This window comes from Acanthaster planci, linkage group LG08, assembly GCF_054643075.1.
Source record: "Acanthaster planci isolate LZ-2023a linkage group LG08, COTS_SCS, whole genome shotgun sequence".
In the NCBI taxonomy this organism is placed as follows: domain Eukaryota; kingdom Metazoa; phylum Echinodermata; class Asteroidea; order Valvatida; family Acanthasteridae; genus Acanthaster; species Acanthaster planci.
Genome location: NC_141784.1, coordinates 9,188,562 through 9,203,056, shown reverse-complemented (window position 1 = coordinate 9,203,056; position 14,495 = coordinate 9,188,562). Strand labels below are relative to the sequence as shown.

Sequence of the window (14,495 nt, the reverse complement as noted above, 5' to 3'; positions counted from 1 at the left end):
ATCTCTTAATTCAAGTTCCAAACTTTTCCTTTTTTGCATTCCTCAAAAGTGAAAACATTCAGGATGAAGCAAGAATTTAAAGTGGGGTTCAGATTGAAAATCAAATTACAAACATCAAACCGATGTCCATGCAAAATGGTTTATGCAGTGGTTATAACAAAGACAGTGCTCTCTTGGCGAGAAAAAGCAACGATCTGTGTGAAGGTTGAAATGTGGATGGCTGTGCTAGTCTGTATAAGTTTCGGTCAAAAAAAATTAACTTCAAAAACTGGGATATTCTGACAATAATGAAACAGCGACCACTGTCGCGAGTCTTCCAGCCACAGCGGGTGTGGCAAGGCTGATGACAAGCAGAGCAATGCAAGGATTGAGTCGAGGCTAGGAACAATCTTGTATCGCGTGGAGAAAGCTCATTTTATCTTTACATTTATCTCTACCGATTTTGGTTAGAACTTGAGGCACAGTGCATTGCATGTTGTGAAAGAAAATGTGTAGAATTGCAAGAATCCGTTTCTAGACTATATATGACGTCACACGTACTTGTGAACAAAACGAGGCCTTTCGTTCAGCGCTGAGAGCCGTGTATAGCCTAAAACACGTCACTTGGTTGCTACGTTGAAAACACAGAAAGTTAAATTAATCCAGGAATTTTTTGCTTCATCTAAACTCAAACTTTGTGGAAAATATTAATACTTTACGTCGAGCAATCAAACTTGCGTGTGAACTCGGTAGATATTTTTATCAACGGCGTATATCTTTGCATCAGGACTGGAGCTGGCGGATTACAAATCAAAACCAGACATGGACCCTACATGACGCCAAGGGGCGCTGTTCATGATTCAGATCCAAGTCTTATGTATACTTGTACCTTGCATAAAAGCGGCGCCTGTTTAAAGTTGTAATTTTTTTCAGTCTTTCAGAGCTGTCAAGACGTAATAGGTTTTTTGTTGGCTAAATTAAAAAAAAATTCCCTCGGAAGAGGGGGTGGTTGATTTAATAGCCCTTCCCCTTTGGTCAAAAAGTAGGAGATGTACACCAAATTCCCCACGGAATTTATGCCCCTGTATACCCGCCCACTTTTGGGCAAGAGCGTCTTTCAAGTAGCTGGTTTTCAACCGTTCGTTCGTGTCCTAAGTTCATTATCGACAGAAGTACAGATCGAGTATCGACTATTAAGAACCATGAGCAAGTCGCAAGCGTCCCTTATGGAGGAGGAGCTAAGGGTCCGCGATAAGCTTAATTAACATCCCATGGCGCAAACTTAAAATGTAACATCAAAGTGCATGGACATTATGCACATTTGGCCATTCTGCCGATAAAATAAAGGCTCAGTACCGAAAGTGGCGAATCCAACAACTTGAATCCATTATACTGGCCACGGGAGTTGAAGTGATTGTAATTCAGAAGAAAAGTTCTTGAAATGCCCCCGCCTTTGCATTGCGGCAGCGTGAATTTTGAGAGAACACGACTTACTGGTAGTTTGACTTTAAAATTTGGTTGCATGGACCTTTCGAATGGTCTCGTATATATATCGACTATTATCAACTATAGCCTATAGGCCTACATGTATTTCGATTGATTTCCCCACTATTACTAGAGACGGTGAGCCAGTCTAGTGTCCTTTTTCTCGTTCCTCGCAAGAGGGCGCTTTAGCGGAATTAGTTTCCTTCACAACAGTCACGCCTTGATCGGTTGATCGAAGGAGAAGAGGTTCGTAAATTCGCTTTTCTGTAACTTCTCGCCTTTTTGTCGACTTACCCCCTTTGTAAATTTGTCTCCTGACCAAGTTGCCCCCTCAGAAGGGAGTCCTCAACTTTGGACCATTCGCGAAATTTGTCATTTTCACCCAAAGACATGAAAGAGGCATACTGAGAACTATTCAATGAACTTGCATTCATTTGATTGTAAAGCGCACTTACACGTAGTTTATATTTTGTGGTTGCCATCAAAGTTCATTGTCTAGCACGCATACATGTACCTACAGCAAGCCATCCCGAGCTGTGCGTGATGGGCAATGGTCCAGGAAAAAACAATCATAGCTTTTTTTTTGGAACGGATGGGCCTACATGTATATGTTGTGAGAAATTCAAGACGAGTTGGCTGGATGCATAGGGTATTTGAATGGTTCCGCGAAGCTGATATAAATGCAACTGATTTTGTGTGAATCTCACTCTAAACACACACAAATTGTGATTAAAAGGAAATGAAATGTTCTTGACTCACAACTTCAAGCTGTGTTCGTCTCCTGTTTATTATCACAACTAGTATTACCATTACCACCATCATTATTTTGAGTTGAGAATTTTCTGTGCTTATGTCATGGCTCTAAAAATTATTCCAATTCCAATATTTTATGGTCTTTTTCTTGCATTTTGAGGAGGGGGCTTAATCCCCTGCCCCCCCCTAGAAAAAGAACAGCACCTGAGTGCGCATGTAGCTGTGTGCCAGAAACTCTGATGGCAAGTGCAAAGAATAAAGTAAGCATGCTTTATCGTAATGAATGAATTTGCAATTGGGCGAGATGATGAGGGGCAAATCAGTCAGGGGGTGAATTGGCAAGGGGCAAGTCTGTAAGCAGCGAGTTGGTAAGGGGCGAGTTAGCCAGGAGGCGAGTTGACTTGATTCCGCAGATTGAGGAGAACAGTGACATCAGATTCAATGCAATCTCCAGGCGGAGCATGGGGTTTGGGTATTTTATTTCAATTTGAGAAAAGTACATGTATGGTGTGATTCATTCACTTTCCCACTCTGGTTTGCTGGTGAAGAACTCCACCCACAAGACTTTTGTCAAAGCCATTTTGACCGTGGAAAACTGCCTTTGCCTTGGTTGAAATGGAGGCAACAGGGTCGCTAAAGTGTGCACTTTTAGTTTTTAAGTTTAGAACCGGGGCGTGGGATAGATGTATATTATTTCAAATGACTGAAAGAGTTTCGATGAAGCAGCAAGTATATACAAACTGACCTTTACATGTAATTTTCCTCAAATAATTTCACATGTTCATGTTCATGAATAAAGGTAATGTCAGGATGAATATACGTCAGCATGATCGCTTCAGAAAGGGTGGGGGTGTGAATGGGGATGGGTTTTTTTACAATGAGGGTGGTTGCAGGGGTTGCAAATAACAAGGAACATGGCAGTAAATGCTAGAATGACCCCTGTTGGTCTTCCATCCCCAGGAAGGTGTTTCTGAAGGACTTTCAGACTATTTGTCTTCTCTTAAAAAATATTTGTTCCTTGTTTTTGTCACAGTTGACAGCATGGTCTGAGGGCCTGTACCAGTTTGTTTTTATAAAGGTCAGGATTTTGCTCAGGAAAGAAATCAAACAGATAGCAAACTTAGTTAAGTTGGTTCTCCTTTCTCCTGGGACACAAGTATTGTTATTAGTCAGCCAAGTATGTCGTATAAATCATAAACACAGTGGTCAAGAAAAGAATAACAAAATACAGAAATCAATATCAATACCAATATTCAGCTTGTAGCATTTCAGTGGTGGAAAAAAGCAGATGAACTGAAAGCAACACGCACGACATCAACAAAACAGGAAGAGGGAAAAGCAGCTCTCAAATTGAGGAAAAAAAGGATAATTATCAACGAATGGTAGCAATTTAGAAATGTCTAGAGTATTTGGGTGAAGCACATGTATGTACTGTATGTATAATGCGCAAACTACTGAAATATCCACATAGAATAAGTGTCAATGGATGCAAAGTACTGAAGTCAATGAGCTCTAATACAGTGTCAAAAAGGGGAAAGGCCTTAGTTGGTACTCTTCAGAACTTGGTCTTGTGTAGCCAATGACCTACTCAGATGAGATCCAGGCAGTGTCGGTGGCTATGTCTTGGCGAGTCTAGGGAGGTGGTGCTTCAACAGAGAATAAGGGGCGTTGAGAAGTGGGCCGGGTGGAAAGGCAAACCGGGCTCCCCAAAGCGTGACCTGGGGAATCGTACTCTGTATCGACAAAGCACGTGGCAAGATGGTGCGAGAAGTTAGGAACGCGACAGAAAGCCAATTTAAGGAGTTGCCTCTCATTCCTAACTCATTTACAAAAAGTGCAAGGGGCACTTTAGGATGGTACATGTCCTTGCACCTGGGTCTTCGCTCCTGAAGACACGAGCTGGGGCAGGGGGTTAAGTAGCCCTACCGATTACACGCTCATTCAGGTACTGGTGGAACCTTGTGATTGGACCAAACTGGATATTTTTTCCACCAAATTACAAAGTGTCCAGTTATGGATTTATTTTTGGAGGGGAATGTAGAGACATGGATGTGGATGGTTAATATGGAGTCATGGTGGTGTAAAGAAGAGAAGACAAAGACCACTGGAGGATTGATGTGCCTTTTTTAGTGTGGGGCTACATGTAGTGAAGACAATCAGTAAACCCATTGAGGGACTTTACTTGTAATTTATTATGCTAGAATGTTAAATATTGAAAGACCAAGGGAACTTTGTGCTTGAGAAGGTAAAAAAAAAACATTTTCATTAAAATTCATTTTCCCGTTTCCGAATTGCTGGTAATGAGAAAATCTGACTTTTTAACAGATAACCAACGTGAAATTTATTCTGCCATGTGTCATGTATATTAACACTGACACTTTTTACCCGATAATTTCCCCCAGAAACTCTAAACTTTCTAAACCTAGACCTCTTGTCATAAAATTAATCCCTGCAGAGCTCTATTCAACATGAGGTCACTGTGATCTGCCTAGGTGGGTCTGAAAATTAAAATGTAATTCTCGGTTCTGTTATCGGAACAGTATCCCCAACTACACAATCCCCGAAATAATATCACCTCTGTAATGACCTTTGAACTATGAACTGATAGTACATTTGAAAGTCAAAGTTGATATCCATACAATGCTGCTTTGTCTCTTTAATTGTCTATAACTATCTCATACATGTATTTACCTTGACATTTTATTTCCTTCTTTTATTTACAGTGAGACAGACTTCAAGCTGTAAGACTTCCAATCCAGCCACTAGCTTTGCACTGCATACCTGGTCATTCAGTCCTGACATGAGCCTAGTGTGCAGGCAGCAGATACACCCTGATTGTCTTAAGGCTTGACTGTGTACTTTCTTGCAATGAGGCAAGCCTTTTCTGCCCATCTGAGGAGAATGTCTTCACATCTAAAGTGGTGTGCCTAAAGATGTCCTCTTAGACGCATGTTTCCCAGTGAAACAGTCTTTCTTAAATTTGGTTGTCGCATGGCTGACTGAGCAGTTTTCATGGAAAACTGTTTACCTGGGCTGCAAAAATGGGCTGAACTTGTTGCGTACGTGTAAGTCACTCTACCATGTCATCATCAAGTAGTGGACCTGGTTTGCCTTCAATTGATTCTTCTCACTGCACTAGAGCTGCCAGTGATAAGACCAGAGAGAGGCCATCCAGAGATTTACCTGGGGTAGGTTACACCCCTCAGGGGACCTCCACTTCTTTTCAGTCAACCCCTAAGGCCAAAAGGGATCTTAGACCCAGGCTACCATCTCAGCAAGTTTCCCGAGGCGAAAACGGTAGGCATCATCTGTCCGTCCACAACAGGCCTAGTCGCAGCTTGGCCACAGGTACTGAAAATGCAGATCGGTTGAGAAACTGGAATTCCGAGGGAGGGAGACCCAAGAGGGAGAGGGTGCTCAGCGAGAGGACCAATTCCAAGAGGCTGTTGCATCGGTCATCAATCAACTCATCAGGAGAGCTGATACCTTTTCAGCGAGCTCCCAGAGATGGCAGCTACGAGTCGCGGCTTCCAGTGGGTAAGAAAGCTACACTACAAAACCCAGCAAGACAAAATAGTCTCTTTTCCTCGACAGAAAGCGAGCACAGACGGGCAGCTCGTTTACAAGAGAGTCCTGAGAGTGTTGATGAGCTAAGCAGCAGCTCAGTAGCTGAGAATGCTGAGAGAAGTCAGAGCCTGTCTCTAGATGAAACCAAGCACAGTAGCAAAGCAAAAGTGTTAAAGAAAAGCAGTGACAGCCGAAAAGATGGAATGAGAGCTCCCAGGCAGCTAAGCACTCAAGGAGTTGGTAATGGAGTGAGAAAAGCTCAGTCAGAAAATAAACACAGAAGACATACCCAAAGTGACATTACAAGCCATGGTGTGCCATCATTGAGTAAGAAAGAGCAGTCAACAAGTGATAATGAGAGTGAAGAAACTGCACAACATATTTCCAATGGCATGTCAGTCTCTGGATTTGGAAGCAGTTCAGCGATATCTAGTAATATTGCGGAAAATACTCTGGAAGCTAATGCAAGGCCGGATTTGCAACAAACAGGGAATGGGCCCAGTTCTCAGTCAGCATCCTCCAGCCAGAATTCATTTAGGGAACCTCCTATCCATAATGTCTTTGATGGGTGTGACTTGGCATCCAGTCATAGTGCCCGTGCCATTTCACCATCTGCAGAATTTAAAGCTGCAGCTCAACCAGAGAGCTCAGCAGGTAATGAGCAGTCATCTGTCACTTCCAGCATCTCTTCAACAATTGCAAACACTAATAATCGCAGTGCTCTCCAGAGTGAATCTGAGGCAAATTTACAGGCTCCCAGTAACAATGAATCAGATGTCAGTGGTGGTGAGCCACTCCTCAGCAGTCAGCAGCCAAATAGTGTCATCCGTCGAAGAATGAACTTGGACGGAACAGCGGATACTAGTCAAATTCAACCCAGTCAAGTTTCAACACCCTCATTTGCATCAAATTATAGACCAAGTCGAAGGAGAGACGAAATTTCTTCTCACAGTGATCAGACTTCTTCTGGTCATCTGACAACTGCAGGGAGCAGCACCCCAGAAGGTCCTGAACTGCCAAATGAGAGGGGCTCATCAGCCAGCCAACAGCTGCCTTCTCCAAGAGTCAGCCCTCATTTAGTTCATGCTGCACAGCCTCTGTCAAGTAGCAACATGAACTCAACATCAGCAGTCAATCCCAGTAGCACCTCACAGCAAGCTAGACACAGTCGCTTCGGCCGGAGGATAAGAATGCCATCCTCAGACTTGGATGCAGCAGGAGAAAGCACTCACCCAACACACGACGCAAGTGGCAGTCCTACACCTGCCGTAGAAGAACCATTTGAAGGAACAAATCGTCAGAGGTACCGATTCTTCTCTCTCTCCAGGGGTAGGTCACAGACAAATCACGAAGTCCAAGCGTCCACACTTACTCCAAATCGAGACCTCCTGTATGGCCCTCCTTCACCACCTCTCCTCAGGAGGCACCATCGAGCCCACTTTGGCCCTGACACGTCCACCTCACGTCAGACTTCTGAAGAGCTTGGAGCATCAATAGGCATCCACAGTAGTTTCAGCTCTTCTGTCGGCAGTGGCGACCTTGCTTTGCAAGAAGATTCATTCCGTACTGCATCAGGCAGCACGGTAGCTTTCTCACCCATCCTCCAATCTGGGCCTGTCCTTGACAGTTCAATGCCCCACCAGAGATGGAGGATGCGTGAAACAGCAACTACATCTGGCGTGACAGCTCATGGAAGGTTAAGCTCAAGTGAAATCACCTCGCCTAGGCAACTACGTGCAACCTCTTCTCCAGAGACTCAAAATGGTGGTGCAGGAGTTGACCTGTCTTCGGACTTTGGTCAAGACAACTTCACATTTTCGGTGGAGGAGGGACGTCTTAGCCGTGACGCCAGGAGAAGGTATCAAAATGATCGCAGTGATGCAATCCCACGCTTGCTCCCGCAGAGGAGCCACCAACCTAGCAGAGAGCTATCAAGAGGAGCAGAGGTCATGGAGGATGTGTTTGGGTCATCACAGGATCGCAACCCCCCGAGGTAAGGAGTTTTGTACCGCTGTAGAAGCATTCCTGATAGATGATTTTAGAGTGAAATAAACCAATTCATGTCCTGTTGGAAGACTGAGCACAAATAAGGCTTGGTCAAAATGCTTTTACATATCTTTCAAATGAGTTGGTGTCTAATGAACATGTAACATTTTTCTTTGGACAAAATCAGCCTGCATATTAATTTTTATACCCATTAGTGCAAGTGTCAAACAATTATACACATGGTATACTTTTTAAATTCCTTCAATAAGTTGCGTTTTGCTTCTAACCATAATAGTTGTAGCTTGCTGTAAGAAAACAGTTGCCATGAAATCTTCCTACTTCCTTTCCAACAGCAGTGACGATTCCCCCTTGAGAGATCCCACCTTGGAGCTCCAGATCCCCCTGCTCAGCTCACCTCTATTCTCACCCTTGGGCATTGCTCCTGGAATGCTCCTCAGTCTCCTCATCAGGACACGGCGGGAGTTCGGGCAAGAGTTCATGGAACTACTCCTCGAGGTGAGAGAAGGATTTTCTAATAGTTGAGATACCACATTGTATCATCCTGATTTCTGCACGAAGTCAAACTGGGAGACATCATCAAGGAACTAGTCTTGTTTTCAAGTTCATAGTCCCACTAATGGTAGCAAGTTGTGGGAGGCCTACAGTTTGTACATTTACTGGTGATAAGGCCCATGCTGATGTTCTTCGAGTTGACCACTCAGTTCCATAAAATCTACTGAGATATTTTGATGCATCTCATTGCATTCAGCAGGGTTCTCATTTCAGCTGTGTTAAAACCTACTGTTGCACCTTACTGGAGCTGCGTTGCAATCTTTTACTTTCAGCAAGGTTTTCATTTTAATTATGTTGCATTCTTTTGTATTCAATAGGGTTTTCACTTCAACTGTGTTGCATTCTGTTTTCAGCAAGGTTTTCATTTCAGCTGTGTTGCATTCTGTTTTCAGCAGGTTCTCATTTTAGCTACAATGTACATGTATGTTAAATTCTGTTGCATTCAGCAGGGTTCTCATATGAACTGTTGCATTCGGCAGGGTTCTCATTTGAACTATTGCATTCTGTTGCATTCAGCAGGGTTCTCATTTGAACTGTTGCATTCAGCAGGGTTCTCATTTGAACTATTGCATTCTGTTGCATTCAGCATGGTTCTCATTTGAACTGTTGCATTCTGTTGCATTTAGCGGGGTTCTCATTTGAACTGTAGCATTCTGTTTCATTCAGCAGGGTACTCATTTGAACTGTTGCATTCAGCGGGGTTCTCATTTGAACTATTGCATTCTATTGCATTCAGCTGGATTCTCATTTGAACTGTTGCATTCTATTGCATTCAACAGGGTTCTCATTTGAACTGTTGCATTCTATTGCATTCAACAGGGTTCTCATTTGAACTGTTGCATTCTGTTGCATTCAACAGGGTTCTCATTTGAACTGTTGCATTCTTTTGCATTCAGCATGGTTCTCATTTGAACTGTTGCATTCTGTTGCATTTAGCGGGGTTCTCATTTGAACTGTAGCATTCTGTTGCATTCAGCAGGGTACTCATTTGAACTGTTGCATTCAGCGGGGTTCTCATTTGAACTATTGCATTCTATTGCATTCAGCTGGATTCTCATTTGAACTGTTGCATTCTATTGCATTCAACAGGGTTCTCATTTGAACTGTTGCATTCTATTGCATTCAACAGGGTTTTCATTTGAACTGTTGCATTCTGTTGCATTCAACAGGGTTCTCATTTGAACTGTTGCATTCTTTTGCATTCAGCATGGTTCTCATTTGAACTGTTGCATTCTGTTGCATTTAGCGGGGTTCTCATTTGAACTGTAGCATTCTGTTGCATTCAGCAGGGTACTCATTTGAACTGTTGCATTCAGCGGGGTTCTCATTTGAACTATTGCATTCTATTGCATTCAGCTGGATTCTCATTTGAACTGTTGCATTCTATTGCATTCAACAGGGTTCTCATTTGAACTGTTGCATTCTATTGCATTCAACAGGGTTCTCATTTGAACTGTTGCATTCAGCAGGGTTCTCATTTGAACTGTTGCATTCAGCAGGGTTCTCATTTGTGTGGGTGTAAACGTCAAGTAAATTTAGTTATGATTTTTTGAAGAATTTTGAAAATGGAAAATCTTGAAAATCTCCCGTGTTACGTCATGCAACTTCAAATTTCACCCAGCAACAAGTGGTTAATGCTGATATTATCCTTTTCTGACATTGTTCAGGTGAAGTTTCAAATATTTCCAAAGATTATTTCTTCTTCAAAGAAACCCTGAGGACATAAAATCACCAAGTCTTAAGCAATCCATTCCTCAAACTTGCACTGAAGTTGTGATATTTTGTGTATATGCTCACCCTTTTTGTCACATTGGTCCATTTTCCTCTCAGAACATGATGCTGAATGTCTTGGCACACCACCTGTTTGAGAATGAGAGAGGAGGAAATGAGGATGGTATCAATGGGGCCCCACCTCCGGCGACTCAGGAGGTCATCGACAACCTAAAAGAGATTCCTGCTCTAGAATCCCACATAGGTCTGTGAATAAGTTTTTATACAAGTACATGTATACTCAATCTAATCTATACTCGGTCTGTATTTTATGAGAAAGGAACCATTGTATACATTGTTGTCCAGCACCTATGAGACAGATCTGGTAAAACAAACTAACGGTTTGTGCTAATATGGGAAGTCATTAATACTTGCCCTGTCTTGTATGAAAGTTTGTGTATGAGATGAAAATTAAATCCTTCTTGCTCTTCCTTTCTGCAAAGTTGTGATTCAATCATACTCACTCTTTGTCTGCAAGTTTTTGCATTAGATGAAAATTAAATAATTTGGGCTCTGCTCTAAGCAAGACACCACATTTTTGAAAACACAGACACCATACCTCTAAAAACACACAGGTTTGCTTGAGTCCATGTTAAACAAGGCAGTGTCTGCCGTACCTGTGTGGATTTCATACACCAACAATTTCCAATAGAAATCAACTCTGAAGTACCTGCAGTGTCTAAATTCCATAAACCCATCTATCAAGGGCTTTTCCCAAGATAGATTTATTTTGGTTTTCTTCTGTCCAATGAGGTCTTCCAGTTTGTGAGCTACAGTGCAGTGTACATCTCAAGAGGTACAGGTTTTATTACCAATGATACTCACGAAGGTTGAACAATGTATTTATAATCACGTCTTTTCAACAGAGAAGGAGATGAAATGTGCCATATGTCACAGTGAATACGAGCTGTACGAGACTCTCGCCGAGTTGCCCTGTGAACATTTCTTCCATCCTACCTGTGTGGCTGTCTGGCTCAAAAAGGTATGTGTCATTCTACCCATCGTGCCTAACTGATGTCATGTCCAAAAGTTGCGGCTGCGGCTGGATATAACTTGAGGCCATGGAAAGCCACTGGCTTGTGGCTAGAGCAACTTCCCATAGAAGTGTGCGTTTCTCCTGGCAACAGCCTGTTGATTTGGAGACAGCCCAGTCATTGCATATAGTTTAAAAGGGGGAAGCCTTGTTGGGAAAATATCAGCTTCAGATGGTGTTTGAGTTTGTATTTGAAGGGAGTAACATCTTCGGTCTCCCCAAGATCCACTGATAAGCATTTTCTGATTTTGCTATAAGGCTAGGAAAGGCTTTGCAGCGCATACGGTTCCTTATTCATGAAAACGCCTGTCTCACTATTAAAACAAAACCCTACTTAGAAAAAAAATGTGTGTGGTTTTTCACCTATTTTTCATTTTGCCATTTTTTCCTCATGCAGTCTGGCACTTGCCCCGTCTGCCGTTTCCTGTTGCCATCTCCTTCCAAGTGATTGTGACAGGTACCATACCTTTTGTTTCTTCATAGCAGTGTGCAGGTTCGAAGAATGTCTGGAGGAAACTGGCTTCCCCAGCCCCTTCGCTCAGACAAGTTTCTGTCATTGTTGAAATGATGAGAATGGTTGGTTTGAATCGAAAAGTTGTAGAAGTGTCAAAAATTTAAAAAGATACATGTACTCATGCTTCCTGTTTTTCTGCCTACTCTGTTTTGACATCACAACCCGACAGTTGTTCCCAGGGGAAAGTTTTAGAACATCTTCAAGTTGGGAATAAAGATAGGAAAGAAATACTTCAGGTTGAATGTGGTATGTGCACATAAAGGTCTAACGGACTCATTTATGCACACAACTTGTATCCCAACATTGTTCATTTCATTTTTATAGACAAATAGTACCCGACCTCTCTTGCAATAAAGTGACCAAAAAAACATTTCTGTCCTATCTTCAGTGCACCATATTTTCAGATGTCGTGCAATGGGAAGCAGAACTATTTGGGAGCGTAGGTATCACTATGAGGTGGTCTTGAAGTGTGGGATTTTGTACAGAACAGGCAAAGGCCTGTGAATATTTTTCCAAACAGTTATCATTCGTCCAAATTTTAAATAAGCCTGAAATATATTACTCAATAGATAATGCGGTATAGAGAATGACATTTTTATTGTGAGATCTGTTTTGTTTTCACTTGTTTCCGAATAGCACAAAGTGTGTGACTTCGGTCAGTCACGGTATGCAGGAGAACGTATTTTATTATATGTATAAATAGTCTGGTGTCCTATTTTTGCAGCTGTGTGTTTGGAGTCGTTCGTGCAGGTTTGGCAGTCATAAGGAAGGGTTGTTCAGCAGTTGTTCATGGGTTGTTTTGGGGCATCATTTTGCCGAATTATCCCCAGAAACCCACCGACAGTAGAATGTCATGACTGCCAAAATGCACTTTTGTTTAGCCTCACTTATACAGAGTCTCACTTATACAGAGTAACATATTTTTAGCCCGTGAACTTCCGCACATTTTCTACGTTGTACGTCGCTAGGTATATTTTTTCACTGAAAGTGTGTGATGTAAATGTGTGTGACAATAACAATACCGCCATTTCACAATAGTGCGCCACCAAGAGTTTGCAACGCGTTGGCCAATCACAATGCGCGAAATTTGTCGACGCAGTGCGCGTTTGGAAAGGGTCGACAAATTGAGCGCGTTATGATTGGCCAACGCATTGCAAACTCTTGGTGACGCACTATTGTGAATCGCCCGTACTGTATACAGAAACTCCTGATTCGTATGCAGTCGGGGCAGTAAAACTGTATCACGGTAATACTGCACGAGTAGCTAGTTTGGGTAGAGATTCTGTTTTCAATTTGAAAGTGAAAGAGCAAAAAGGTTTTCAACTGAAATCGAGGCCTGTGCACGCCGTTTTCGGTAATCGTTAAAGAATGTGTCAGGTACAGTGGAGAACGAGCGCTGCGCTTTTCTTAAATGCTCTAATGGTATAGATCTTGTTTCAAAAGTTTATAAAATCGTGTGTTTTGTTGGTTACCTACTACTATCGACTTCCCACGTGCAAAACCAAACCAGCGGTATGTTTGTTGCTGCATTGACGCATCGGTACGATGTCCCATGAAGCAAACTGCAAGTTCCGTCGTGCTGCGCTGATTACCGTCAAACAGGCCAGTCCAAGAAGTTTGTTGTGCCCGGCGATATTCCTGCACAGTCAGGATACTCCTGGGCGAAACGTCAACGGGCATAATTGTTGTCCGGACAACCTGGAGTGTGGCGTCCGTAAGGGTGGAGAGTTTTAGGTTTTAGTTTGTTTTTGCTCTGTAAAAAAGAGTAACCTTTATTCACGAGTCGTCTAAAACGGAATCGGTTTTTCATTTGGGGAAGCTGGGAATAAATATAAATGTATGAACTGAAAGTTAGTTACAAAGCAATGCCAGTTTTAATATTTTGATAAATGATTTTAAATTTGTAATTAGTTATGTTTAAACGTTTTAAGCCGCACAAAAAACTAAAAGTTAGGCGGGGAGAAGGTTGGCCGTAGTACCTCTGAGAGCGAGGCTCTAGTGGGTTGCCTTAAAGACACGGATGCATCAGAACTCTATGTAACATCAGATCCAGTAAACTGCATGGGAAGGCCCTCGATCGTCGTCGAAAAAAAGTAAAAATTCAAATTTTTAGTGGTCGGTTTTGTGCAGCGGCTATATAGAATTTTTAAACTCAAAACTTTGATTCTGGAAAACAGAGTCGTTCTTGGAACGCTTGTCGTGTCTGGAGCAGCAAGCTTTCCCACCAATAAATTGCAATATAAGTGGACGTATAACACCTAAAAGTAGTTTCTGTATTCCACTTGAGTTCATAAAAAGTAAAGCACTCCGTGTACTTTTAAGCCACCTTGTGTCCCGTTAGTCTTTTTGAAACATGATCGATACAATGGGAAGACGCTATTTGAAGTGGGTTAATCTGAAATAAAACATAAGAAATTCTACACAAACCAACCAGCGCCCTTCAACTGCGATCTCTGTACCTCACATAAGCTCATGAGTAGTGGCTTACCTCGTTTGCAGCCAGTGACCACGCCTTACGTGATCATTTACTGTAGCCCCCACCGTTGGCAATAAGAAATGTAAAACTCGTTGGCTACAGTCTGAAGCTACTGTTTTGTGACAGTCGCTGCAAGTGCATAACTGTAGTACACTTTCTGTTATCAAGAGGGCATCAGAAATGTAAACGCTGTACAGGAGTTTATACCCCTCCCTCAAAAGTCGACAGGAAAGGCACGTGTAGATAATTGGCACCAATAATTGGCTCATCGTTCTGAGCCTCCAAGGATCGTTTCATAAGTCGTTTTGGCGCGGTTGTCATGAGCTATTGGGGAAGAGTTGCGTTGAGAGTTGAGTGCG

At 42.5% G+C, this 14,495-nt stretch overlaps 1 protein-coding gene across 6 annotated transcripts; it reads left to right on the top strand.

The window, feature by feature from the left end:
• Positions 1–314: 314 nt before the first annotated feature.
• On the top strand, positions 315–13,924 carry LOC110990673 (uncharacterized). 6 transcript variants are annotated; one of them, XM_087139619.1, is made up of 7 exons: positions 315–1,710; positions 4,941–5,754; positions 6,772–7,777; positions 8,124–8,286; positions 10,174–10,318; positions 10,980–11,095; positions 11,544–13,924. In XM_087139619.1, the coding sequence occupies exons 2-7, from the start codon at positions 5,298–5,300 to the stop codon at positions 11,592–11,594; spliced, it is 1,938 nt and encodes a 645-aa protein (XP_086995745.1). In that variant the 5' UTR covers positions 315–1,710; positions 4,941–5,297; the 3' UTR covers positions 11,595–13,924. The 6 variants fall into 6 exon arrangements, with proteins under 6 accessions (XP_086995745.1, XP_022111451.2, XP_022111454.2 ...); XM_022255759.2 differs by adding an exon at positions 3,251–3,295 and having other exon boundaries at positions 4,941–7,777; XM_022255762.2 differs by having other exon boundaries at positions 4,941–7,777; positions 8,127–8,286.
• The last annotated feature ends 571 nt before the right edge of the window (positions 13,925–14,495 follow it).